The sequence below is a fragment of the Galendromus occidentalis genome, unplaced genomic scaffold (genome assembly GCF_000255335.2).
Source record: "Galendromus occidentalis unplaced genomic scaffold, Mocc_1.1 scf7180000077517, whole genome shotgun sequence".
Classification (NCBI taxonomy): Eukaryota; Metazoa; Arthropoda; class Arachnida; order Mesostigmata; family Phytoseiidae; genus Galendromus; species Galendromus occidentalis.
Genome location: NW_003805505.1, coordinates 253,291 through 280,980, shown reverse-complemented (window position 1 = coordinate 280,980; position 27,690 = coordinate 253,291). Strand labels below are relative to the sequence as shown.

General features: G+C 51.7%; 3 protein-coding genes across 3 annotated transcripts in view; 1 reads left to right on the top strand and 2 right to left on the bottom strand.

Moving 5' to 3' along the window:
* Window positions 1-2,197: 2,197 nt before the first annotated feature.
* Window positions 2,198-10,791, top strand: LOC114828434 (uncharacterized). The gene is made up of 4 exons (XM_029112598.1): window positions 2,198-2,261; window positions 8,207-8,292; window positions 9,472-9,630; window positions 10,435-10,791. The coding sequence occupies exons 1-4, from the start codon at window positions 2,198-2,200 to the stop codon at window positions 10,789-10,791; spliced, it is 666 nt and encodes a 221-aa protein (XP_028968431.1).
* Window positions 10,792-19,078: 8,287 nt separating this feature from the next.
* Window positions 19,079-24,478, bottom strand: LOC100908042 (polypeptide N-acetylgalactosaminyltransferase 2). Its single transcript, XM_018641011.1, has 8 exons — window positions 24,450-24,478; window positions 21,267-21,548; window positions 20,933-21,146; window positions 20,668-20,822; window positions 19,982-20,549; window positions 19,794-19,879; window positions 19,423-19,617; window positions 19,079-19,283 (listed from the first exon to the last, which is right to left on the bottom strand). Exons 1-8 carry the CDS (start codon window positions 24,476-24,478, stop codon window positions 19,079-19,081), a joined length of 1,734 nt encoding a protein of 577 aa, XP_018496527.1.
* A 2,427-nt stretch (window positions 24,479-26,905) lies between these two features.
* The window catches only part of LOC100907902 (gamma-aminobutyric acid receptor subunit alpha-6-like), an 18,892-nt gene continuing 18,107 nt past the window's right edge, over window positions 26,906-27,690 (bottom strand). Inside the window, exons 10-11 of the mRNA XM_029112585.1 lie at window positions 27,452-27,609; window positions 26,906-27,152 (exon numbers count right to left, since the gene is read on the bottom strand). Of these exons, the coding sequence (XP_028968418.1) occupies window positions 26,906-27,152; window positions 27,452-27,609 (405 nt within the window). The remainder of the gene's footprint in view (window positions 27,153-27,451; window positions 27,610-27,690) is intronic.

The window sequence follows — 27,690 nt, the reverse complement described above, 5'->3', positions numbered from 1 at the left end:
GCCCCTTCGTGGCGTGGGATATGCGAAAATTTTCCTCCTATTATGGAATAACAGAAGAAGCTCCTTCTGCTAGCTTCGTGTCCGAGTGTAATCTACATCTGTTCACGGATGGACGATCGCGTAATTCTCTTTGCTCACAGTCGGCTTCGCACGTGTAAGAAGCATCGCATCGGTTCCCTCTACGGCGGCCAGCGGTACGATTACCTCAGGGACGGAGGCGAGAAAAGTCTGACGGAGAGAAAATCGAGTAGGGTGCGGGGAAAACCGGGATCTGTCCGGCTGTGTTCTGCCCTCAGTCGGTTTCTGGGACCGACACGCTCCGCGGAGAGCGTGACGAAACAGTGTTCAAGACAATGCTCAGAAAAGTATTGCCGGACTCGGATGAGGTCGACCGAGCTCATCCGAATGCAGCTGCAAATGTGGCACAGCCGGATTATTCAGCGGTTCGCTGCTCGAAAATCTCCCCCTGTCCGACGCGAAGGCGGAAATCGTGATAGCCGACGCTGATCTGAGCATGGCGTCCGTTGGCCGGAGCACAAAATTATAACCGAATTAGACGGAGTTTTTTCTGAGCTCAACGGCGGAGGAGTTTTCCTCGATTTTAATCGCCAGAGGATGCTCATCCGCCCCTGAAGGGAGACGGAGAGCATCCATGGGAGCCAATGGCTGTGGGTAGATGAATCTTCCAAGTCGCAGACGGCCTAAACAAGTAGTCCCATCAAAAGCGCTACCTCTGCGATGCGGTTGCAACCGAACAGCTCATTATAATCTACTGGCAGGCTGTCATCGCATCCGCTGCAGACGTCTCGGCGGGAAGTTTGATGCTCTACATGAGCGCGCCACGTCCAGACATCATACCTTCATTTCTCCGGGTGCCACGGGAACGCTCAAGCGCGATCTATTCCCCGGGAAGCGGACAGTCTATCCGTCCAAGAGTGCATCAGAAGTTCCGCTTCGGGGCGAGCTCGGGAAGAATTTCCGAACTCACAGCCCACAATACGTACGGAACAAAAATTGGAGAGCATTCAGCTGATCAGATCTTCGCTCGACGAGAGCAGAACTCGTATGCTGTGTTCTGCGCTCGGAGAACCACATCGCTGCCGACTGCCTTTCGTCCACCAGGATGCCATGGATTCAATCTAAGTCGGGACGACGAATATGCTCGCAGACAACTGGAGCACCTTCGGAACCCAGCCTCCCACTGGTGTCGTCGGTTCTAAGTGATCGCGTAAAACGCTTGCAACGCGTCTATGTTGTATAGGCGAAGTTTTCGAGCAATCGACCCGGTCAGCATTGCTGTTCGAGAAGGTTCCCGTGGTACAGTGAGGCCAACTTGCGGACCAATAGCCTCGTTTCCCAGAGGGAGCCGGGATCCGACTCCGTTTCTGCGAGGCTGGATCGCGTTGCTGTGCAGCATCAGATCGCTCGCTCAATTGCCAATTCAGCAAATGGCAATCATCGGCCGACGCCGACTCTAGCTCCTGATCGCCCTCACTCAGGGAGTCTATTAGCTGAGCGATCGGACAAGTTCACCGTTCTCTCATACACCCGCTATCCGCAAGTTCCGCGAAGCTTGTCCAAACTATCAGATTCGTTCTTGACCTCAGCTTCCTGCCGGATTATGCGGTTTTGGCTGCTGTACGATGTGAAGCGTCGAGCCCGCCGCGCGGTGGATCTGACGGTACAGGGAGGATTGAAGGTCCCGCGGGGTAGGGATTTCATGGAGAAATCGGAACACCGTGGGTAGGAATAAGACGGGTGAGAGTTTATTCCGGATGCCCCATGAGCGTCAATAGAACAGAACGGGTCCCAGGAGCGAGTTCTTCCTTCGGAACTCAGCAGGAGGGAATTCGGCGGAAAATAACCGAGCCAAGGATGTTACGTGATCTGTGATCCGAACGAGGACGGCTAACGTACTTGCTTGCGGTCTTCCGTCGGAGTGCATTGACTTGCCAGGAGAGGAAGTCATTGCGATTCTCGAGATAGACCAACGGCTCGCAGGATGGATGAACGATGGAACTTGATGCTTTTATGCATAGAGAACGCGTATTTGCGACGTGAACAGAAGCACCGTCTACAATGACCAAGTACACTGAAAATGAGGAAGGTAATCGCCAACCCGAGAGAGTCCGCTTTCACCTTCCTGTTTTTCTCCTTTCAGCCTATGCGATGCCTGATCATTTATGGATATATACAGATGATAAACCCGGACCGATACCAAGCCGTCAAGCTCTACCGAGAAGATGACACTGGCGCCGTGGGTAAGTCGTTTTCTATATAATTGGCTTCTCTAGCAATGTAGCAGGGGAATGTGGTCGAATACCAGGTGTACCAGGGTATCGATAATTATAATTATAATTATCGAACTAATCGAATAATACAGCCATCCTGGCACGTCCTGCGGGGGAATCCACGAAGCTTTCGGCTCGGCGGCGCGGAAGCTGTTGTTTGTTCCCGGCCTCTGAGGCGGCGAATTTCAGGAGCACTACGTGTTTCCGACTACTCGTAGATCAGTGAGGGCAGACCTTCTCCCTCACACGGGCTGAGGAGCTTGGAGAAGACGAAGCCTGTGGATCGTTGAGCCTAAGATGTTCGACGAGAAATTCGAGGACAAAGGATCTTCCGAGAACATGAACAGAATAATGCCGGAGCTCGCGCTCAACGCGCAGTATGGTGGCCTCCAACAGCATTGTGCGAACCTTGCGTTGCTCCTGCGTCTGGGAGCGCCATATCACTGGCCGTTCACGAGCGGGAGAATTGTTGCATTGTACCCGATATGAGGAGTTGAACGCCGCAATGTTGGTCGGGTTCATCTGAGGAAGGCCCTTCGCGTTATTTTTCTATTCCTTCTTGAATTGATGTCTCGAGTCTACCGACTCGGATATACGGGCGAGCGGCTGTCCAATTCAGGCGGAGGCTAGCCTCCACAAAAGTTAATTATCCCAGTACGATGACAGCTCCTGCATTTATTTCATCATCACTGGTTCTCTTTCTATCTGGATTTCCTCGGCGATCCTGCTCGCGACCGCATTCACTTCAATCATAGAAATCTGACCGCGGACCGGATTGGATCGCCTCGCGGGCCGGATTTCGCCCCAAGGTCGCCTCCTGAACACCCCGTGCAGATCACTGCGCTGCCGCTAGGATTCGGAAAGTATTGCTATTTCAACTTGATGGGCTCGAGTGATGACCTTGAGGAGTTCCTTAGAATCAGAGCGCCTCACGGAGATATATGCGCCCCAATGGAGATGAAATTTCTTCCTGATAAGCAGTGACGGTTTAGCGGGGCTTCGACAGCCCCTGATAAGCTGTCCGCGTGACTCGTGTATGACGTCATATTTGAGGTACGTCGGAATGAAGTAGGAATGAAGGATTCTTCGCTGATCCCTCCGCGCGGGGCAGCAGTCACGAATCACCAGGAGTCGACCGGAGCTCTATCCGGGAACAAAGTACCCCATCCTGAGTAATTCGCCCACCGGATCACTCTAATCGTCATTCGGAGTGATCTTTCCGACTCCTGGATTTGGCCATTCAGCTGCTCAATACGATTGATCCGGAGAGCTCCGTAATGATTCATGGCGAGCACAAGCTGAGACTTGGCACGAACATGTTCGGCTACCTACCATCGGGGTACGCCGTCGAGTACGATGACACTTCCGCAACTCGGAAGTTATCGGCCCCCCGTAGAACTGTGCTTCCTCTCTTACGTGTATTTGACTGCAACACTCCAGAATCAGGAGCAACTGCACGCGGCGACAATTTGCAGGCAGAGGAGGTCGAACTTCTGGCCGTGGCCGATTGAATTTCTCTCGGAAGGCCACCGTGGGGAATCTTGGGAAGGTGTTTGCTGGTTGAGAAAAAACGAACACGCTAGCTTCTCGTTTCGAAATCCGAAAAAAAAACTTATCTGATCGCAGGATCCTGTATCCATTTTTCGGTCCGAAATAAAGCTGCCACGCTCCAAAAAGCAATGATTGTTTTGCGAGCTGGAGTCTCGTACATGTCGGAAACAAAAGTATTTGACTCGATCGCTATTACCGCCGAATCCATTCCGTCCCAGGAGCCGCAGCGATAAAACAGACGTTACCCGGAAATTCCTTGTTCCAATATGTCGACACCATCGAGCGCCGATTTCAGCTCCAGAACAAATCTGCAAAGTGAGCGCCAGGAGTCGGGCACGTGTGTTGCCACCATCGGCGATATTTCGTGGAGTCGGTCTCTCGACCGACGTCATTGGGAGGATTCTCGGACCGACCGATGGAGCGGTCGAGTGTTCCGCTCGTGTATGATGGCTGTTCGGGAAAGAAACGTGCGTCCCACTTTGTGAAAATTCGCTCTTTCCCGCTGCTTCTTGGTTTGTAGTGGTGAGATCCGAGATGAGAATTCCTGCTCAGATTCTCTCTGGAAAGATGAATCGAAGGGACACTCGGTTTCACCCTCAGAGCTCCTCCGTCGGAATGCCTGAGGTAGTGGATATTCCGTTGCAGGAAGCACTTCAATCTCTGCCGGCAAGCGGTCGCCTCTGGAGTCTCCTATCAAGAGCGCAATCATTGACCCGCGCATCGACCGCCTCGCATTCGAACACGCTGCGGAAATTTCTTTCAAACGTGCGGAATGGGGCTTCAATCCGTTCGCGGTGCATACTCAACATATTCATCGTATGTTGTCCTCTTCCCAGATGGGGGATGCTCATGGCTCGAGGAATTCGCTCCCGCTATGCATGTCGATGCCGAGAATACGATCGGAAGTCTGGATTCTTTTCCTCTGGTGAAAAGGCAAACGATTTGGGGGGATTCTCTCAAGTTAGAGGTCGCTTCGGTGAAAGTTCGACTTCCGCGGCGAAGCAGCGTCGGACGGCATGACGAACCGCCCTGCCTCGCGCTGGTCTGTCCGTTTCCGGCGGGAAATTCCGCTCGGAACTTCCGCAAGGAACTACCGGCGGAGATTCGCGTGAAGAAGGTATAGCTCCACTTTCACACTTCCCCTTCGACCAGTCTGTTTCCTCACCCGTTGTCGGCCAAAGCCGAAGACTCGCGCTTCTTTTGGAATATGATGCTCATGCGAGCGCGGTGAACAAGTCGGTCACGTCTTGGAAGATCGGAATGTCTCTCTCTACCTGGGTGACTGATTTACAAAGCTTAGACTCGGATCCTGACGCATAGAATCAGGCCCCAAATCGGCCTTTCCCTGGTACAGTTGGGGTCGAAGCTCCGCGACAGCGACGCGGGCTGGAACTAGCTCAACGGACCGTGGTCTGAGAATCATTATCTCATCCCAGAGACGCGGTCGGAGCGACAAATCAGGTCTCCGTGGACTGGGTTCTAGCCTCGATCCATTGCCGGGAGAGCGTGGACTGCATAGGGGCGAATTTCGAGTCCAACTCACGAACTTCCGATAGAACGTGACCCGAAGTTTGAAACAGCAAAGGTCCTCGACTAACGGCTCCTGGAGTGTTTTCTATGCGGTATCCGAGCCGATTTCCTCACGTCATGTATGCGATTGGATCTCTGAATATCCCGGAGCGTAATAATTATCCGGTTTCCTGCGATCAGGGTTCAAACGCAGTCATTCCCTCCATTTTCGTGACTCCAAGACATGATTCTCGACTGTTTCTGAGCCTTCCGGTCGTACTTGGCTTTCATGGAGAAGGTGTATGATGAAGGACAACGCAGCTCCCAAGACACGTCAGACGTTAAAGTCGAGCTTTCACCTTTGATGGACGACTCGGAGGGATCCTCTCCAGAGTTGGCGGATTCCAGGAGCCTTTGAGCTCTGATGTGCGAAGCCGAACCCCCTCTCTGACGGTCAAACGTCGAATCATTCCTCATACCCACGGAGCATTCCATGGCGCCCTGCGGTAAACCCGCCATGAGCTCAAGGAAGGGTCGGGACACCTAGGCATCCACCATGTCCGTGACGTGGATATCGACGTGTCACGACGTTATTGATATTAGTGACCGTTCATCAAGTCGATGGACCTCCGTGCCCAAGGCGGGATGGTTTTCCGAGGCTATTTCTCTCAGAGTTAGGGGTATCAGTTCTGAAGTTTTGCAAATCCATCCCCCGAGGTTGGCTCAGCTCGAGCGAACCAGGTTCAGGCACAGCTCATTCTTCCAGGGAACGGGGAGAGGAAAACGAGCAGTCAAAGAGCTCAGTTTAGTTCTCTCACTGCCTTCAGAATGAGTCGGAAGGATCTTCCCGAATTTGTTCAAGAGACATCCCTGGGCTCAAGGAGAATCATCATTTGCATGAGCTCCCTGTACGTTTTGGCTATCTGACATTGATAGAACGTCTCGGGTTGACTTCTTCTCCCGAGCGGAGGCCAACACGAGGAACCGCTCCGCAATTGTCTCGCGCGAAATTCGCAAATTCGCATCGCATGAAGTAGTGCGAGGAAGCAGAACTGTCCCAGAATGTGATAGGAGGAGATATCCCGTGGGATGCCTCTGCCCTCCGAGGGGAACTTCGGTCCATGATCCAAATGTCGCCGAAAATTGAAGGAATCGGCAGTATTCAATGCTTCATGATGTTCTAGGACAGAATTTACGACGCGACGCGCCGACCTCAGCTCGTTCGGCGGAGCACATTCGAATGACCCGCCTTGTGGTCGGACTCAGAATATCCAATTCTTGGTCGAGATCACCATTGGCGCCCCTTGCGAAGGCATTCAAAACGATTTAGCCCCGACGCTTGTTTCTGGGGGTTTTCTTGAAGTTTTTTTTCGCACCACAGACTCGCGCAGCGCCATCGGCGATTCCGTAAGCGTGGGAATATCCGGAATAGACGGGCGGTCGAACGTTCTCGATCTCGCCCAGGTTTTTGCGGGAGGAGATCGGTCAGCGCTGACCTGATTAAAAGTTGCGCGAGACTCTCTTATGGAAATTGTTCCCGAAGACGCACCCCGCCTCCCTGCTATGCGTGCTCCTCCACGCTGCCTACGATGTCTACTCGCGCTCGTTTGCAGATGAGGTCCGCTATCCGGAGCGGACCCTCGTTGAGCCGGGGCTCGATAGCGGACCACAAGCAGCGACCGAGGAGTAAGCAGTGGAAAGAGCAACATGCAGCAAGGGACGCGGAAATGATTCGCGAAGATAAGGAACTACAAACTCAAGCCGGCATCAGGCTTCGGCCTCATATGCATATCAAATGATCGTGCCAGAGGATTGCCGCGTTCGTCTCGACAAATGGAGTTGAACACGCCGCCGCCGCGAGCAATCTCTCTTGGGATGCGTCCATCTGTTTGTCCCACGGCCGCCGCTGTTGTTGTTCCGCTGGCGTGGCTTCTTCATCACGAGAGAACCTCGCTCCCGCTACCAGAGATCATGTGCTTCGAAAAAGTGACGCGACGGTCCCTATCCTGCCGGTAGGATAGAGCTCTCCTATCTCGCTCGACCTTCCTTGCGCGTCTCGACTAGTTATCCCTGCGGTCGCAGACGTTCCCGTTTTGTTCCACGCGACCAGTGGCGGATTCAGAGGGGGGCAGTTGGCCCCCACCAAGACAATGGCTCTGCCCCCCCTCCCCCTGCTGAGAAAAAATTCTGGATCCGCCACTGCACGCGACGATGGGGAGATATCTTGCCATCGGTTGGGAATCCTCGCCCCGCTTTGGCGCTCAATGGAATCATCTCATCTTCTCGGGTTTTTAAACATAGCTCAGAACAACCCGTCAAAGGAAGCCGGAGTTGCGAGAGAAGCGCAAGTATCCTAGGCGCGAGATCAAAGTGCCATATCGCGCTGTTTCTTTCCCCCGAATTCTTTCCAAGTTCTGCCTATTCCTGGACCGCTTGAAGAACTTTGTTGGTTCAGTCGAAAGGAAAACATGCGGAACGCGTTCGGAGACGGAAGCCAATTGATCTGACGATCGTGTCGGTTCTACACCGTGTCGCAAAGCAGAACCTTCGGGGTGCTATTGATGCCGAGCAAAGAGGAGCGAAACTCCTCGGGTGTTCCAGCCGGCGGCAACGCGCAGCACGAATAGCACAGCTACCAACTGGAATTCTGCCCTCCCCCCCCCCTTCCCCGCTGAGAGAGAGATGCTCCAAGCAGACGGAAATGCGAGCGTTGAACCTACCTACATTATGCGGACGATCAGATTAATCGCAGCCGACTCTCCCGGTCAGTGACACTGACCGGTACGAAATCGGTGGAAGTTTCCGATTGAGTGAATGACGACCTGAAGATTGACGCAAGTTCTATTCCGTTTCAGATGTTCAAAAAGTCGCCTACTCCATCATCATTCAAAATTGCCTGGACATTATTCTATCACTCGTTCTGTTCTACGGCGTAAAGAATGTAAGAGTTTCTGTGTAATCACAAAATTTCCGATAGATTAGTCCCACTCCGCTTCCCAGTGTCCCTGAAATATGTGCATCTAACACTCCTCCTTCGGGAGATGAGAGCCAGCAGCCGTATTTCCCGTACATAAGACTACGAATGATTCGATAAAACCTGGCGGAGTCATGCGCGCGACCAGCACCGCAGAACGAGCTGGAGCGAAGCGGCCAATCCAACGGCACGCGTCTCCGGCTGACGGACCGGATCCGGCGGTCATTGAATTGTATTTGTGGGTTCTTCCATCCTCGCAAATAAATGAAGATAAATCGACCCATCGAGGGCTTTTAAACCGCATCTGTTCGGATGCTCCAGAACTACAAACGGGCTGCCAGGAACGCTGGCTGCCTGAATTCTCTCGATATATTCGCGCGAAAACTCGTAGCAGAGTCAGGGGGGTAATGGTGTTGGGTTAGAATTTATTAAAGGTAATCCTTCTTCCATCTGACTCTTCGTCGTCTCTCATTGGTTCGGAAACCTGCACGGCGAACTCGTTGAGCAGCAGGCTTAGGATGAAACAATTCAGTCGAGCTCGCTATCGATTGCTTTTTGCTGCATCTGTGATCCCCTAGACGAGCGTCAATTGGAGCCTAACCGGGCTGAGTCTTCGTATTGCACCAGTCGCCACTGTTAGAATCCAGCTGTGTTGGCGAATCTCCAAGCGTGGAGAGGACATCGGGGAGAAGCAAGTTCCGAAAGATAGCCGGCGAGCTTGTTGGTTCTGATCGTGACGACCTCATCCCCCAAGCTGACGGGACTGGGAACCGACCGTCTCTTATGCGGGGGGACGTTGTCCCATCGTTAGTCTCAATTCGGAGATCTGCGCATACGGGATCATTCGTCCATTCATCTCGGGTCGAGCTGGATTCGGGATTTGAAAATGATCGAGGCTGCCTCCAGTGACTTGCGACTTCAAAGCTCAAGCCCAAGCTGCTCGAAGAAACGCGACGTTCACGGAGCCTTGAGTCTGCGCGACTTATCACAGAATCCGTCCAGGTCGTGAGCAAAATATTTGCCTCGGGGGTCAGACTCATTAAAAGGATCTGAGTGAATGGATCTCCGATCTGAAAGAATTTCAATGCGATCGTCGGGGCGGGAAGTCACAACTCATAAGGAATAATCGCGTTCTGTCTATTTTAGGATCGCTCAACGCTGGTCCTGCTCTGGCTCTACTGGCAATTCATCAATACGCTCTTCACTTCTGTCATTGCTTCTATGCAAGTGATCGCTGCAGTTTTCGCTTCCTCAACCTACGCACTAGTTGGTGTCATGGCCTCATGGACGACAGTATTTCTGATGGTAGGTGACCAGGATCCTCCTCCGGGAAGCCGAGAGGGATCTTCCGCGTCGATGGAATATCAATATCCGATCGACATCCAGCTTGATGGATATTTCGAGCGGTGGAAAAAATATCATGAGCTCTCAGCTTGTCTTCTACGCTGCTTTCTGGATGTGCTGCATCGTCCCGCGAACGGTTGCGTAGCCAGGACTCGGGTTGATGCAGCGAGTGACCTTAAATTATTTGTATCTATCCGTTTTCGTGTTGTCTGGCTCTAAGCTGCTTCCTTTCGAGTGGTTTTGGGTTTTGTTCATTGCTCTTGTATCAAATAGAAAACGACCCATTTGCCTCCGACCTTGGAGGGGTTCGAGCGGACCCAGTCGAGTGTGTTATGACGACAACCGACTGGTCGGTTTCAGGCTGTTCGTTTATTCACGGAGGTCCGTTGGAGAGGAACAAGAAGGCAAAGAAACGAGCTCTTCCAGAGCCATTGTTTGGACATGTGCTCTGCTGTTTGCAGACGCATGGAGAGCTTTGACATAAGTTAGTTACCTTCTTGCCCGCGGGGGCCTGAACTGGCATTTGTCGTCTGGCGAATACGGAACCGAGACAAAGACGTCCCGCTCAGGATGGGACCGCTCAGCCTTGCCTGAGTGGCGCGATCGTCAAAGAGCGCGGCGAAAATTCCGCTGGCAGATTTCTTTGTTCTTCGAACGTCGAGCCGATCCCATGAGCTGACGAGTAATGAGGTCGGGCCCAGGGGAACTAATTGGAAGCGTACATGCCCGAATTGGACATGACGAGACTAACCGAGACCTTTTCAGATATACTGCATGAAGTGCGTGGGCGCCTATTACTATGAGCTCACGCTATCCGAATGCGACGGAGGCAACGCGGAAACGACCGCGAGTCTCATGGAGGACGCGTGGAAGAATCAACAGCAGCAGCTTAGCCCTCACCTGGCGCATGCCTCCAATGCATGCTCCGCGCTCGCGCAACGTATGCATTGCGTCGTGCCCACCGAGGACCAGCCCTCTTGCTCGAGGATGGCGTCCGCCTGCAATTGCACTTGCGCGGCGGCTGCGCTCGCGATGACTCCGCCGCCACATGCGCCCAGTCGGACGTCGATTTCAGTGCAAACAGAAATCGACGATGATCAGATCGCCGTCGCCAACGTCTGAAAGCGTGCGCTCATAGCTCACTCCCTGCCCCTTCTCAAAGTGTCTGACCTGCCTGGAAGCACCCGATGAACGTCACAGGGACCACGCGTGAAGACGCAGACTGACGTCACGATCCCTAGGATTCATCCAAATCTGCTCGGTCCACAATCTCGATAGATCCACAATCTGTCACCGGTGGATTCCGGGAGCCTCGATCATGAGGAGTCCAACGCAAAGCGCGGAAACTATGTCGAAAATCTTGCTGATAACGTGTTGAAGATAATCGGAAGGGTACAACTTTCGTTCGGAAGAGTGAACCGTTATTAGCGATTCCCGAAAACAGTTCGTGCGCATCCCGTTCATCCACCGCTCATCCGTACAGCTCTTCTGGACTCGTCGTTCCCGTCATGGCGCGCTCTCTGCCCCGACCTCGCTCGGATCCATTGAATCTACCTCCTGAAGATGTTACTGCCCGCCGTAGACGACTGCCGTGTCTGTTCGACGAATGAGCAGGGAGTAAACATCCACAGAAGTGATAGCGTCGTGTTCGATTTCCCACAAGTCGCGGGGAAACACTCTCCGCCAGATCTGGAGAGAGCCTGTGAATTGTTCCATGATGCATGAGGTATATAAGCTCAGTCTCGTGTACAGTAAGTCTAGCTCCTGGTAGAGAGAGTCCCACTCTGCTTGATCGAATTGATCAGCAATGTACAGCCTCGTTAAGAATCCATGAGCGTTCCCCGACGGAGCGTTCCTTCCATTTGGTACCGTTTGGCAACCCAAACATTCGACGAGACTACAGCGAGAGAATGCGCATCAAAGGAAGCGAGTGTGGGAAGCGCTTCAGGAAACTCATCAGAATCTGTTTCGATGCGTCAATGAAATGAATATTGTATTCTCCCTTCTGGTGATATGAAACCCCACGATATACATACAAATGTATGTTCGCAACTATTGGATCATTCGAGCATCACTGGTGAACCCTCTCGAGAATCCGACCACTCCATAGTTTCTACCCTGCTACGCGTCCCGAACCGATTTCCATGTTATTATCGATGCGTCCTACTCTGGCATTGCAATCCGGACCCACTCAACACGAAATTGTGATGCTTCGGATCAAGGTCATCCCCGCGGGACATTCGATCGATGCATTGGGCCCGAAGGCTCAGACGAATTGAACGTGCCAGATGCGGAAAATGTATCCGACCTGCTCGCTTTGAGCTCCCATCAACCCAGCTTACGTCTCGGCTCCGAGGATGAGATCGTCTGTCTCCTTCCGCGTCCGCCTCCCAGCCTGCCTGCCTGCGTACCTGCTGGCCCGCATGCGTGCATGCATGAATAATGTCCCGATTCGTCGATGTAGATTTATGACCTGCTATTCCGAGGGAAACCTCTGCAAATAAATGAGGAAGAATGGTTGGAGATGCTGAATGGTTTAACCATTCGACTGACAGGAACTGTGTTTGGCCTTCACACTGTACAGCCGCGGGATGCTCGGCGAGCCTCCGCAAACATTGAACTCCGGCTGTCAAGCTTGAGAATTGCGGCAACGAGTCAATGCGCCGATTCGCTGACATGATATCAGGATCGCGAGAGAACTCGCTATGCATCCCCTCCCTGCAGAAAGTCGACAATTTCGCAGGAAACAGAGGGCATGGAGAAAGAACGAGCGGTGACCGTCGACAAGCCAATCATGTGCTAGCGTGAGGTCTCGGGAATTCCGCGGCTCCCCTGATCGCCAGAATTGACGACGGCTGACGGGGTGGGTTTCCGTGCCAGGAAGCTTGGTGCGAGAAGGAAGGGTTAAAGGGAGGATTCTTTGATGAATATCGAAACGCCGCGCCGACCCTAGGCGTGCGGAATTTTCGGAACCTGAGTTGGTCTTCGTCACTGTCTCAATTGTCTGTGTCCTCAGTTCCTTTCCGGCAAAATCATGCTACATTGGTGACCCATTCCAATATGTTCTATAGAATGTTAGAATGGGGTTTTTTCATCTATTCCAGATGAGTGTTCGAAGTCAAGATAATTGTCTCTGATTGGTTGCCTTCATTGCCCCCTGATTTTCCGAAGATTGGAAGCTGCAGAAGGGCCCAAGCCGAAAAATCTGTAAATAAGATCATGAACGATATCACTGTCGCGATGAAACCCGGGATAAAGTTCCTTTCTTCAAAGTGATTGTCCCCTGGTCTTGAAACGGATACGTGGTGACCAGGAATAGATTTAGGGAGTTTTTCTAGTTCTGGCGGTCATTGGTATTACAGAGAAGAAATGAATGGGGAGATCTCAGGTTTACCAGTTGTACGGGTTCTGGGGAGTCAGCGAAATATATATGTACCAGTCTCTCCGGGAGACAGGCGGAGGAACAGACCTCCTCAAGCCACTTTGAGGTCAGTCGGAACGCGGTTCACCTTCTGAGAGAGAGGTTCCCTTTGATTGTTCGCTTACGTGAGATTGAATGAATTCTGGCTGGTTGTGAGAGAAATTGCGTACAACTGTTTCTCTTCTACGTTAGGCTCGTCATGAGGACCTGGACCTTGCTGCTGTGATGTTCAAAGTTTTCCCTGCACGACCCCCGCACACCTCGGCATGGGGGCTGTCGGCTACGGGAAATACGAAGAGAACCAAAACTCACCCATTCGGGTATACATAAGCTAGTTCTATAAGATCGCGGTATTCAGTATTGTAAAGGAGGGAGCTCTCCCGTCCAACTAAACTGTGCGCATCAAGAGAATCCGTTGAGTGTGGTGGATTCTTTGCAACACTCTCACAGTTCGCGAGAGTGAATCGCAGCACCTCCGAGGGAAGTGAGGGAGGGAGTTCTGTGCTTGATGCGTCGAGTGTCAAGAAGGACATCGCTCTGAAAACGTATTCCGAACTCTCTTCCTGCGGCGCATTTTCTGTGGAGTGTGGACAGATGCCCGTGATTCGACAAGATATCTTAGCGGCTTCGAGTAAAGCGCGAATCTCGAACGAGCGCTCCGAATACAACCTGCAGCGGTGCCGTCGGGGAGCGTGATTTCGCAGAAGAGGATCCCGCTCGTATCGAAGCTCTTGAAAAACTCAGAGGGAATTCCACGGCTCCTAGGAATTCCCGTTATTCCCGACGGAATTTTCGAACGGACCCATGATCGGACTCTCTCGGTTCGGAGCCCCCCTCAAGGAGCTGTCCTTCCGGTCTCGTACGGATTCCCCTCGGGAACAAGGCCGATGGATTGAGAGGTCCTTCTGAGTTAATCACTGTGTCCCCATCTTCCGAGAAGACGGCGCTGTTGGTGTCGTGTCATTTGTAGGACGGTGTCAGCGCACCTCAATTAATTCAGTAGCTGCAGCTCGGGATGAGAAAACAGAGTTCTCAATTTGGCGGGCGGGCAGGCGACAAAGAAACAGCGGCTCCTCATGTCCAGAGGAAGATGTCACATCGCCTGCGGCATCGCGATCGACGCTCTCCATCGAACAAACGAACAAGGCTCACAAGCCTGCACCGTCGGCATTCGGAAACCAACCAGAGAATCTCATGGAGGATAGAACGGAATCGGTGTCTAAACCTTGTTGCTCAAGTATCCCGGGTAGTCTTCGTGGAAAGCGCAAGGGGATTTCAATCCCTCTGCTTGCTGGCGATTCCATCGCGAACAGAATCGTTCCGGAACAGTGCGAAAACTCTCGACTCCGGTCACGATTCGTGGCGGAGGTCGCGTCCGTCTCATGAAGGAGGAGATAATGATTCGAATCCGTTTTCGGCGTTATCCCCGCCCCTCCTAACGAGCGGAGGAATCGACAGGAGAAACAGCAGCATGGCGATCATACAGCGCCCTAATGATGTTCAAATTTTCGAGAACCCAGCGACGCCATATGCTCGTGGATATTGCACCGTTCCCAACATCATCACGCGAACCGAGCACGGAAGGATTCCGCCTATGCCCCTATCCGTACACGGAATCGGGAATTCATCCGACAAGTTTGCTGTGGACGGGTGCCGTGCTCTTGGTTGCCTTGCTTCCTCTAAATTACAGCCGACACGCTCGTTCGGGTTCGAACGCCTCCTAAGCTCTTGAATATGAGGGTCTTGTTTTTACGGAGCCTGAGTGAAAGGCTCAAATCGCTCGGATCCCTGCGGGAAACTTCAAACTCTACCCGAACCGTTCCCGGAACTCCAAACTCCAGCGAAAAACATCGATTGCGAAATCTACATCTGGTCCTGCGGAGACCGACGGCGTAAAGAGCCTCTCCTCGTGAGTGCGCCCGGCTTCAGCTCTCTGAGAACTTCCCGCTAATCCTCGCTCATCCTTCAGGAGTCTGCTTGCTGAAGAAGAGTTCCGGCCGCTCCGACTGCCGAAATCTGGGCCGGCTCGACGGCGAGCGGATACGTTTGAATGATCCCCGGCATTATTTCTGATCCGATGCTCCAACGCGTCTTCTCAGACTGGGTGGCTAACGACCAGAGCCTTATTCGGGCCTGAAATCTGTTCGCGGAAGTGTTCGCCCTTTCCCGGGGAATCCGTCTGCAGAGCCTGATCGTACATTGATTATGATAGCTCAATGGAACGGGAGCCTCACGATACTCCTAAGTGTGCAGGTCAGAACTCGGAGCTGGAAATCACTCCGCGATCAGCAGACGTTATGCGCTAACAGTTACTTGATATAATCCGCATCATTCGAGCCCCACGGCAAGTTTCCAACGTTGGGAGACTCAATGCCCCAATCGAAATTTGAGCCTGGTTCGGAGTCTCCGTCCGTATTTCCTGGATCGAAGACTCCGAAGACTTGGCTGAAACGGGAAACAGGGGGACTCCCTCTCGAGGATTTCCATTATCTTCCATTCGCGAGCGTGGACAAAATGATAGTTTCCGTGGAGCCGAGCGCTGCTTCGATCTGTGACAAGCAACAGACACCGTCTCTCTCTGTCGCATGTTTGAATGGATACCTTGGTGACGTGGTGAGAACACGGTTGTTCCCGTGATTGGCTGGACGGAGGGAGTTTAGTTATTTTTCTACCATCCTTAGATAAGATAGCGGACAGCAGTGCACGCTTAGGCTAGAACTGCGCGTTAAAATTCACTTTTGGTGCTGATTGTACAGTGAACGGGTTCGACGTCCCAGGTTGTCGACCGAGCTCGTCGTGGGATCATGGTGCGACTGATGAGTGAGGAGAGAAGCGTTTTCTACAGAGTCATAACGCCGTAATGAACAAATGCAGGATAGCAAACGAATTATCAATAACGGAAGAAGAAAAAAGAACCAAGGCATGAGTGAGAATATATGCGACTGCGAGTCTGTTCATCGAGCGCAGGAACACGACAAAGAAACTGCTGGGACGTCCCGTTCTTCTTGAAGGGTTCACGAATTTTCTCTTCCATCGGGTGAATGCCGACGTAAGTTAGCGATGTATATGACGCGTTGGACTGCAAACCGCGCTAAGTCCATTTTTCCGGAAGGCTGAGATTCGACACTGTAGAATCTCAGAAGATGTTCTGCTAAGATGCGGATGTGAGGGAGTTGTGGGCTCAGAATAAGCTTTTATTCGAAAATATAAAATAAAAATAAAAGACAGAAGTATGTGGAATGTGGACAAGAGAGGCAGAACTTAACGGAGAAGTTGCAGATCTTGGAGCCCACGGCATGCGTACAAGCAATGTGCGGATTCGTTCTCGCCCGTCATGCCGTGCTCGTTCCTTTTGGTTCTTGACCATGATTCGCTGTTCCATGATCGCTTCCGTCTGTAAGTTCGGGTTGACAGACGCTCGTTTTGGCACGTCAAAATTCATCGTTCACGTCCACGATACGCGCGCGACGATCACACGGCGAATCTCAATGTACGGTGTTCGGAATTTTGAATTGACTGTTTAAGTTTCACGTCGAGATTCGAATATTCGAATCTCGTTTGCCGCCGCTGATCTTTCCAACGGCTACCCGCCAATGGAGAATCAGTATCTAATGCAATATCAGCGCAGCGACGGCAGGGGGAGAACCGCGGGAGCTATCACTCCCTCTCGAATCCCGAGTCCAACCTGGGACCTCGGCTCCCCATTGAGAACCTTAGTTTCGCCTTAAGGAATTTTCGGCCGACCTCAGGTATTGAACCTGAGGCCCCCAGGTCGATGGCGGCGTTGCCAACGACGCTGAGCATCCAGCCACCAAGCGCGAAGTGCCTTCCACCTAGCGCATATTAGTCAATGGATCCCTAAAGAGGCTGATTTGGTCATTACTCTTTTGATACTGCTGGAACGATCCAAGACCCGCGGCCCCAAACCCCAACCGCCGTTAGGGACCTCATTGATTTGCGTAGCTGAGTTATACCAGCTCCCAATCTCATCGCCTTTCTGTTTAGGTTCAGAGAGAATCTTCCTGATCGCGCGCCCCAAGCACTACAGGGATGATAGTGGACTTGACGTGGTTTGCCGACCAACGCGTCATATGTATAATGATAGAGAGCAATCATCATGGAGAACTCCCTGCGCTTCAGCTGCGGAACGATTTTCGCATGCGATCGAATCATTCATTCATCATCACCATCATTCACCCGCATACTCCTTGGATATAAACATTCATCGTTGTCTAATAATGAGATTTGTATCAGCGAGTCAATGGCGAGGCAGTGATCACAGTAACCAAGTTCGTGATTGAATGATTTCATGCCTGTCAGCTTATATGCAGTGTTCGAGACGATGCCGGGAGAGAAACTTTTGGGAGGGCCTAGAATCGGAGTCTCCTCGTTTTCGGGGACTTTTGCGAGCCGATGTCAGTCTGGTAATGTTTCATTTGATCGTCATTTGAATAAAGTTGCGGTTCCGTTCATGGAGAGGTCTGTTTTCACTCTTGTGTTGCGTACAGCATGATGCCAGGAACGCAGAGGCGAACCACTCCCATCCTGGGAGCGGAGAGGCAGATTACAGCCAGTGCAGTTCCACAGATTTCTTCCCACTGGCTTTCATCCTCAGAACATTTCCAAGGAACCAGGTGGAGAATTGTTTTCGACATCTCATACAGGACCTGTAAGTTCGTAGTTTCCGAACCTATTCCTTTTGAATATATTCTAGGCGAGGAAATGATAAAGAGGAGGAAATATCTCGTGGGCCTACGTGCCCAGTGCCCCGATTATCGGAATATCCTCCAGAGTCATCTCTTCCAGAATTTCTTCCAGCAAATTCCCTCGCGGTGAGGACCATGAGGGTCCGAATTCCGAATGATGTCGACAATTTGATCTTGAGAAGTCATGCAAGCGAGAGCGCACAGAGCGAGTGAGACAAGACTCTTCCCCGGGAGCGGCGCTCGCGATTCTCCCTGAGAGCGTCGTGCGACGGCTGGGTTCCGATAACAGCGAAGGAAATTCATTATTCTACGATCTTGCTTGTGTCCAGAGGCTGCTGAGCCATCCTCGTTCAATCCGTCTGAGAGTCGGCTCGGCTCATCAAGCTCCGAGGAGAGTGTCGGCATCTTGTTCGTGCTTTTGATGTGCTTAGAGGCCGAAGTTCGGTGCTCTCATGAAACTCGAGCCTCTCCGTGGAACCCATGCTCTCATTCCACCGAGAGATCAATCGCGTGAGTACGCACATCTTGACGATACACCCGCATAGTCTGAACTTCATGGGCCTCTATCCGGGTATCACTTCGAGAAGGCTCCCCCGAGCTGGGGCTATCCAGAGCTAGGGATACAGCACCTGATCAATTCTATATTCATTTTTCGATGGACAGAGGAAGAGTCCGTGACTTGATCGAGCATTTCCGAGAGCTATTTCCCTCTCTGAGTTCAGATCGGCTGACCACTGGCAGACTATTCATGTCGCATCCACGGGCAGCGGGCATGGCTCTGGCAGAACACGAGCAAACTTTTAAGTGAGCCAAGTTCTGCTTGCTCGAAGGGTGGCTAGTCTTCATTCTGCTTTTGATCGTTAGGGCGTGAAGATGATTCCGCCGGTCAAGGTAGCTCTCTCAATCTAGTGTGTTGCTACGCTTCCGCGTCTCAGCGTCCATCCTCGCGCTCCACCGTTAATAAATCAAATCCTTATTGCATGCACGTGCTTAGCTATCCCTGAGAGTGGGTGCTGTTCCAGAGCCGAAAAATTCGAGACTGCCCCACTGAATCACAATCTTTGACGCTTCAGAGGTTTCTCCCGAAAATCAGAAAAACGAAAATCAGAAACCCGCTGATTGTGGGATTTCTGGAGCCGTGCTCCAATCTTCACCCCGGTTCGCCTCGCCTGAGATGTTTGGATCCAAAGTTGGGATTGGAAGTATTTTTATTTCGATTGTACAGATATTCCTCTCAATGTACAGGAGTAAACAAGTGCATCGACCCATGTCCATCTCAGCTCTAATCCTTGGTGAGCCAAATTTGTGAGTCCAGGAAAGCACATTTGTCCGCGGTGACTCCCCGCGGGCTATTTGTTAGGCATAGATTCGCTTTGGACTTATGGCGGATCTTGCCTCCTTCGCGAACCCATTTCTGCGAATTTTCACCGTTACATGTTCTCAGCTTGACGAGTTGCTGCCCAGCCAAACTGCCTAATGATACGCACCTGGAACCGAGTTATTTCTTCAATTAGGACTGAGGCTTATCCGATGAATCCCCAAAAGAGCTCCATGCGCATGATTCTAAGTTTCGAGTTACCCCCTCTCCCTCGCGATTCCGGAAAGACGATGAGAATCGTGACTCACATGTCGTGCACCATGAGGAGATGATTCTTCGCCAGTCTAAAGTCCTGATTTCCACCCAGGTAGTGACAGGGGTAGACATGAACTGTGCTCCCGTCGGATATTGCTCCAAGGGTGTCAAGACAGCGGTTATTTTGCCGGACGTACCCGTGAACATTCGAAGGCAACTTGAGCTCGGGGTAGACATTCTTCATATACCTGAAAACGTGAAGGAATATCGTAGGCTCTCATCGGACGGGCAAAGGTTGGTAAGACGGAGAGAAGATGGATAAATCAAGCCCCAATTTTCGGTGGAGTGTTTCGTAACTGTCCTTAAGTGATCGATGTTTGGAGAAATGATGAATAGTTATCTCAACGCGAATTACGCTACATACCATTCGAAGCTTTTGCATCGCAGTTTCTCACGCAATTTGAGCCTTTCCGATATATCTCCGTAAGCGACGCTCTTGGCAGCGGGGACCTGTTTCCAAAGCATCCAAGCCTCAGACATAATTAGGAAAATATCCGAGTCTGTACCTCACTCTTGGATATATTGTGGAGGCGGGACATCTGCCCTTCTCACCTGTTCGTAGTAATACTTTTTGTAGTCGTCCATCCACACCTCAGCGGCCCTTCTTGAATTCCTCGCGAAGACCTTCCCGCTCCCTCCACCGGGAAAAGTATACGGATGTTGCTTACGGAAAACATGCCCAACTCTCGAACAGGGTAGAATTTCGATACCGCTCCCGCATTGCCAAACTCGGAAGGACATCTCAAGATTTTCCGCGCCCCAAATGTCCATTTGAGTATCGTAGCTTCCGAGGCGTTCGAATTCTTTCTTGGTAATGGCAAATAGTCCTCCAGCCATCGCAGGAGTCTTTATCGGATCAGTGGCGAGTTCTGGCTTTGACGTGATAAATTCCCATTTGAAAACGAGATTCCAATCGAATCCTCCGCGAAGATCAGATGATGCCGGGAAGTATCCGAACGTGTCCATCGAGAGCACGTCGATAACCGGACAGACAACTTTGCTTGGTTCGTCGCGGATCCGGGCTAATAACGGCTCTATCCATCCCTCGTTGCATTCACAGTGACTATCTAAAAAGGTGAGCACCGGACCTTTGGCTTTCTTCGCTCCGAACACTCGGGATCTGGGGATGAGAGAACCTTGTCAGTGAGACGACCCTCGGCCTGGAGGTCTGTGTGGGGAGACTCGGACTCGGGACTCGAACAATGACGTTCGAATACAGGCATCCAGGTGGAACTGACCTCATGAGCCCTTGCCTCTCCCTGTTCGTAATCAGCTCGATTTTGTCGTATTTCATTTGAAGCTCGATTCCGTCCGTGGGATCGTCACTGGCGTCATCTACGAGGACGATCTCCTTCAGGAGATGGCTAGGCGTTCGTTGAAGAACGCTGACGACCTGTAAGAACAAAGATCTGATAATTTCCTCCGAATTCCTCCGGACTCGAACCGATTCCGTATGAATTCAAGACTTCTCGAAGAACTCAAGCGAGAATTCAGGAAACCTACCGTGCGGAGGAGCGCCGATCTGGCCTCATTGTGAAACGTTATTACTACCGAAGTCTTGGGAAGAGTGGACGTATTGTACGAGGTGTGTAGAGCTGCGCAATCTTGGTGCCGGGTGTCGGGCAGAGCGCGTCCAATTAAAGTGTCATCTGACGCCACTTGATTGAACTTGTGCGCGGCAAACGGATCCTGACCCGGAGGTCTCTTGGCAATGTAACTGAAACGGCAGAGTTGACGAGTTAATGTCAGTATCCGTCAAAATACGTTGAGCGCCTTCTAAGGACGACAGGGAACAACGGCCAGAAACTCCGAATGTCACTCGAATGCTGGTGCTTACTTTGAGACCCATTCGTCGTGGAGATCCGCACCCTGACGATGAACTGTGAACACGAGGTAGCATGAGGCCACCACGGCTGTCCAGAAGACACCGGCGACCACAACGCGACCTCGGAATCGCCGCAGTTTGACGCAGCGTGTGAACGTCTTAGCACGAAGACCAAACTTCCGGGCGATGAGGTGGTTCGTGGTTCGAGGCGGAGTCCGATCCGGAGGCGGGAAGAAATTCGATTGGAGGATCCGAGCGTCAAGATAGCTGCATCTCACTGAAGGGTCCAGCCGTCTACAAGATACGAGGGTCCATGGACCACATCGGGCGTGAGTCTTGAAAGAGGCTTACGCGATCAAACGAAATGTTTCGAAGCAGCCGCTGCTGAATCGATTGTGACGGCGATGGCGCTATTTCAGTCGGCCTGATCCCGATGAATCGAAGTAAGGCTCATGATTCACTCGGCTGGGCCCGAACGTTGTCGATCGTATTCACATCACGCACTCAGTTCACCGCATAGGAGGCTCTTTGCAACGGGCGCGATCCGTGTGGAATACCTCTCCAGAGCTGGCGTAGATCCCTGTGTGTTTGCCACCACTCGGCCAGATGCCTGACGGCGCACAGAGAGACAATTAGAATGAATTCATCCAAAGTTTGGGTTCACGCTCCGCAGTCATCGGTCTAAAGTGAGAAAAAGCGATTTTAAATTGACCGACGGCTTTATGGAAGACGGAGAAGCGTCACGCTGCCTCTATCGAATCTGTGGGAGGCTCAGTCTGGAGCTCGTGGAGGGCGAGAGGCCCTCGGCCCTCAACTGCGCGGAGTCGCGGGTTGCACCCGCCAGGGGACGCTACCGGTCCCTCCGGAGGGAGATACGAAACTCAGTGAATAGGAGCCTTGAAGTCCTACGGGATTTTTGGCGCCAATCCGCCCCGCGCATGGAGCAGCGAATTGAGCCGACTATCGAGACTGCGGGCGGTGCTGTTCCCGACGAAAATGCCTCAGCAGACGAACACAGCGAAGATGATAAATGTCGCGTTTTGATTGCATTGAAGTACGGGATACCCGGAGATTCGGAATTATCCAGAGGATCGCGGGTGGATCGTCTTGGGCCAATCGTCTTCACGTCGGCGAAATTCCTGACCCAGGCGCTTTAATTTCTTGGCTCGGAAGGAAGCGCTTCCCAACCCTCTCCCTCAGCCGGCAGATTCTTATCTTATACGACGTACGCGCGCGACGCCTAGGTCAGCTGTCGGAGACAAGGAAGTGACTTCTCAGCCGACGTCGTGGGTCATGACGCGGACGTCCCCTTTTCGCGAAGGATAGCAAATTAAAAGATAAGCCGAACTCGGCGGTTCTGACTCTCACTCCTCATGCGTCGGGCTCAGCGCACCTCCCCCGGAAAGGTACAGAATGGACGCTTAGATCCTGAAGAGCTGATTCTGTCGAGTCCGAACTGTCTCCGGGAGACGGATTGACCAGTGTCGTAGGCGCTTTCCCGCCGACGATTTCCCACGTCAAGTCTCGGTGAATCTAGGAAGCCGCTCTATGCGCCGTTTCAGCGAAACAAAAAGCACCTCCTCCTTCCAGGATGGAGCTGAGCCTTGTCTCCTCGCAACTCTGGTGGTGCTCGGATATCCCGGACCGCGGGCGTCTCCTGAGTCCGGTTGACGCAGAGGGCGTCAAAATGCTTTTGACATCAGGGATCCGGGGGAATCATCCAGGGGCATGTACCTCCTCCTCGGTTCTGGATCACTGATCCAGTGCTCAGGCCATCCCGTGAATAGTCCCAATGGACAAAACGGGGACTCTGACGCCTTCCAAACTGCACATCCGAGGACAGCCAAGAGCACTTTGCAGATTTCCCCCCACTGAATGCTCTAGTGCGGAATCCCAGCGAAATTCATTTTGCACCGCTCTAGGACCTGTGCTCAGCGTGATATCATCTCTACCAGGTGGCTTCCGATGGAGGATTCCTTTTTTAAAGAATTAGATTCAGCAGCGAGTATATTATGTGGTGCATATATTCGCTCCACAGCAGATTTTCCTCCGAAATCTTCATGTCTAGCATATCGTTCAGAATCTTCTCAGTACAGGATTGCGCACTTCGATCTGATTCAAGATTCTATGAGCATGAATGCTTCCCCGCCTTCGGTATGTGTGGGCTGGGATTCCGGAGACGGCCCATATTCTCGCATGAAGAACGCGAACCCCTAAATCATTATTTGAGGAGTCGGTCGAAGATCGGCGAGAAGAAAAACGAGGAGGCGACTCCAGAGCCTTCGCTTTTTATCTTCGGCAATACATTCCAATCTCTCCTCGTGCATTTCCAAAATTCATGGTTCAATAAAATCGGGCTCCATAATCGCGTAAGCTCTCGTGTACAGAGCGTGGATCTCTCAATCTGACCCACTCACGAGAAGCTCACAGAACTCTTCGCCCGGCAGAACGGTAAATTTTGATTGAATAATCCTCGCTACCACCCGCGACAGACGGTGCTCGTCGCGAAACATCGACCCATGTAGGCTCGACCTGTCCAGCGCTGAGTCATCCTGTCTCGAGGCGATTCCGTAAGACACGCCAACTTGCCGTTTTTTCGGACACAAGGTTCGGGGGCCTGTGAAATATGCTAATTCCTGGAACTCTACGGTTCGTGATCGACCAGTCTTTTCGGTCCAGCGACCAGGAGTCCTGGATCAGATCGGATCTGAGTCCTGCAGCTCCGTGGGCTGTCGGCACGATCCAGCTTAAATTGGCCTATCGAAGAAGAATCCCTGCACACGTCGGCGCCGATGGCTACGACACGCCAGATGTTATGAGTAACTCTGCGATTATCCTTGGACCCCTCCCCGGTGACTCTGGAAGAACTTCAATTTCGATGGAGTGATGACAGTATCGTAGTTCGGACCAGGATGATCATCTCGGATCGACCCCCCTTTATTCAATCGTCTTCATGAGGGAAGAGTGTCAAACAAAACCGCTGATACGTATGAGCACCATCTCGAATACATTCTGATAGGGTCATCACTTCGCACTTCGATGGTATTGGAACCTAGCTCTGACTTTGTCGCTGAATGGTCAAATAAGCGAGACGTCGATACTGTGAGCAACGAATGGCGAGGGAATTATTCTAGCTCGAGACGGAAGCGGAACAATCATTCGAGAGACGAATATTTCTACAACATCAAAACTAACATTATCTTTGTCGTCTCTTCCCCGGTCATCTTCCGCTCCGATGACGTACCATCGGTGCTGGCGCCATCGTTTCCGATACACGGAACGTCGATTCATATCCTATCCAGTTTATGTATATCTGAAGTATTGGTTCCGATACATACGTTGGAGAAACTGTATCGAGTATTCAGTTCTCGAATCAGCCGATGCACTTCATCATCGGTCGCGTGGATCCGATTGAGAGACCTAAGCATTAAATTTCCGAAATCGTATAAAAACTGTCCTTGCGGGTATTACATCGTTCTAAAGTCGGGTGGCTCCATCCCGTCCGGGATAGAATTATTATTGTTGTATGTACAGTCGATGGACACTAGCAACCGCCGTCATTTTTTTAAATATCACTTCCTTCAGTCGAAAAAGGTCCACGATCCCAAGTGAGTTCCTACCTCTCGACTTCTCGCCTCTCCTGTCCCCCTCCCAGAACTATTCAGTCCGATTGGGTACAAAATGGAGCGTCTACCATCACCCTGCTTCATCTCCTCTTCTATTATTCGGCTTCTGTATGACCATGTTCAGTGATCTTCCGTGTAAACAGCACTAATGGATTCTCGTCGAACCGCATGGAGTTGTCCCACCGCGTTGGTTGGGATCTAAATACAGATGATATAGTATCGTCAAGTGATAGGACTCGGGCATCTCAGAACATGTGGATGAGCTCAAATGGTCATGGATTACGAAGCTCGGACTCATTATCAGTTGATTGCCTTCCGTCCATGAATTTAGGCCTCTTATGTCTTGGAAATGATTGGGAGCCATTAGCTGAGACTATCCGATTTCTGAAGGAAGATAAGAAACTGTGGTACATGGGATACGGTTGACTGCAAGAAGCACTGAGAACTTATGTGAGGGTCCGACGCCAGCATGATTGCAGATCTCCTTGGATACCGAATTGGATCAGATAATTCGGTCGAAACTATTCACAGAGACACCTTTTTAGACAGCGTTGACCCTAGAGAAGGAGCCCGGAACCCTTTGGATGGGAGGCATGGTACATAATATGTAAGTCTCCATGAGTATTTGAATGATCAGATGACTCGGTCTTCGAAAACTATGGCACAATTTTTCGTGGTCGCGAGGTGATGGGAATGATTATATGGCTTCATCCTGAAGCATCGCTAAAACTCGGCTGATCGAGGAAATTCCTAGAGCGGAGTTAAGAAAGATCAGAGAGAGAACCGGATAACCCGAATTTCCGACGACTTCCGTACTTATTCGTGTCCAACTGTAGCCACATCAAACTCTTCAGCTAAACAGCTCGAAGGAAGATAGATTTTAAGCAGGTACCCACGTAGCGATTTCAGTAAAATGTAGTTCCTCATCCTCCTCCTCGGTTCCTTCTCTTCCTGATTTCTCGACGTGACTACGCTACGACTCATATAAACTCATGTGTGAAATTCGACTGTGTCCGACTTTTCCCTTCTGATTTCCTTCAGGAACACGGCAACACCCCAATTCGAGTACCTTCTTGACTTGGAGAGATCCCTTGGAATTATGAAACCCAGCGTCCTCAACAGGCGCCTCGATGGATGATGCGCTTGACTATAATTCTCGTTCGAGGTTTCAGCAATATTTCTCAAACAATTTCGTGGAAAATCTTCCTCGAGATTCCATTGACATCCCTGTGCCAACAATACATTACGTCAGATAGTATACCTAATAATGATATGCGAGAAATCGGTATTATTTGAGTGGTCACACTATTGTCAATTTAACGCCTACCCCGTCCGCTACGATCAGTGGGACGGTATTTACAGTATGCACAGAAATTCGAGTCGTCATGAATCAATGACTTGATTAACACGTTCTCGCGCTCTGAATCGACTGAGATTCTCCGCTAGCGGTAAGTTAGCGACTCGCCCCGCGGCTAAACCTTTTCTCGGTATGTCTGGATCTGTGCGAGTCGCGTCTGCCCATTATGACGAAGTACGGTGGACAGGAGAAGTATCTTCAGACGACATCGATGAGTGGCGTTAGTCGCGCTCGTTCGACTTGAAGACACACTTTTACTGCTAATGAATGGCGGAGGCGGCGAACACCAAGTCCAGCAACGATATTGACATTCATTGTGAAGTTGAGATATTCGTGGGAACGAGATCGATGACCTCGCTCTTGCCTCTGGATGATCCGCCCGGAGACTTCTTGGACGAACGATCCGGCAAGTCTCAGTCAGAGAAATCCGGCGTGAGCGGAGCTCAAGCGGACTCTCATGATCTTCTCATGACAGGCGCGAGGGAGGTATCTATTCTCGTCGTGAAGATCCTTGGTAATCAGCGATCACAGAGTGGCAGAAAATCGTTATCGTTGCTGGCCGCGCGTTTCCTGGCAAGACCTTGTGTCGGCCCGGATTTTTTCGAGTTCTTTCACAGCTTGGTGCTCGCCACCGCCGCCGACTGGGTGGTATGTGATGGTTCATATGCTCAAAGGTTCGAGTCGCTCCGATTGCTGTTGTTGACGTGCAACGGCACTCCAAGTGTCATTCCGCCGATAGGATTCGAGTAGTCGATCTCGTCGTCGACCAGATACAGGAATAAGATCCAATAACACAACATGAAGAGGAAGAATGTTGAGGGGAATATAATCCGCGCCCATGCATCGACCTCCCCGGAGATTTCGTGGGGGGTAAGTGCATCCTCACGCTCGGGTTGAGTCGCGATTCGAATGTACCTGGAAAATTCGAGAGAGGTTTTTCTTTCTCCGCACTTAGAGGAATCGAGCAGCGAGTATTCACGAGAGCGCGAGCAGACGAGGGGGCGCGGTCGTGGATGAGATGGGAAAGAACTAGAAGGATATGCTCCCGGGTGAATGCAGTCGAATAAAAAGGCTCCGGGGGGGGGGGAGGGAACAAGCCGAAACAAAACGAAGAGACGATCTCCATCCCATCGCGCGGACCGCATGCGAATCATTCGGGACGTAGTAAACGATGGAACATGAGGTCGGGAGTAACGAGAGGCCGGGATACTCACTTGTGACGGCGCCTCCTCCGACAATAGGCTCTGAAATCAGCCAAGAAACCAACGTCCTCACAGTCAGCTTCCTCTTCGCGTTCTGCCTCTTTTTCGAGACGGAGCCGGATCAGATCGAGCCTCACAGAGTTGGGGTCTCTTCCATTCTCGCGGAACTCCTGAAATGGCAACAGTCGTTACCAAACGCATCGATTTTGAATCTGTCACCACACTCTCGACGACCCCTGCGACCGTCGTCG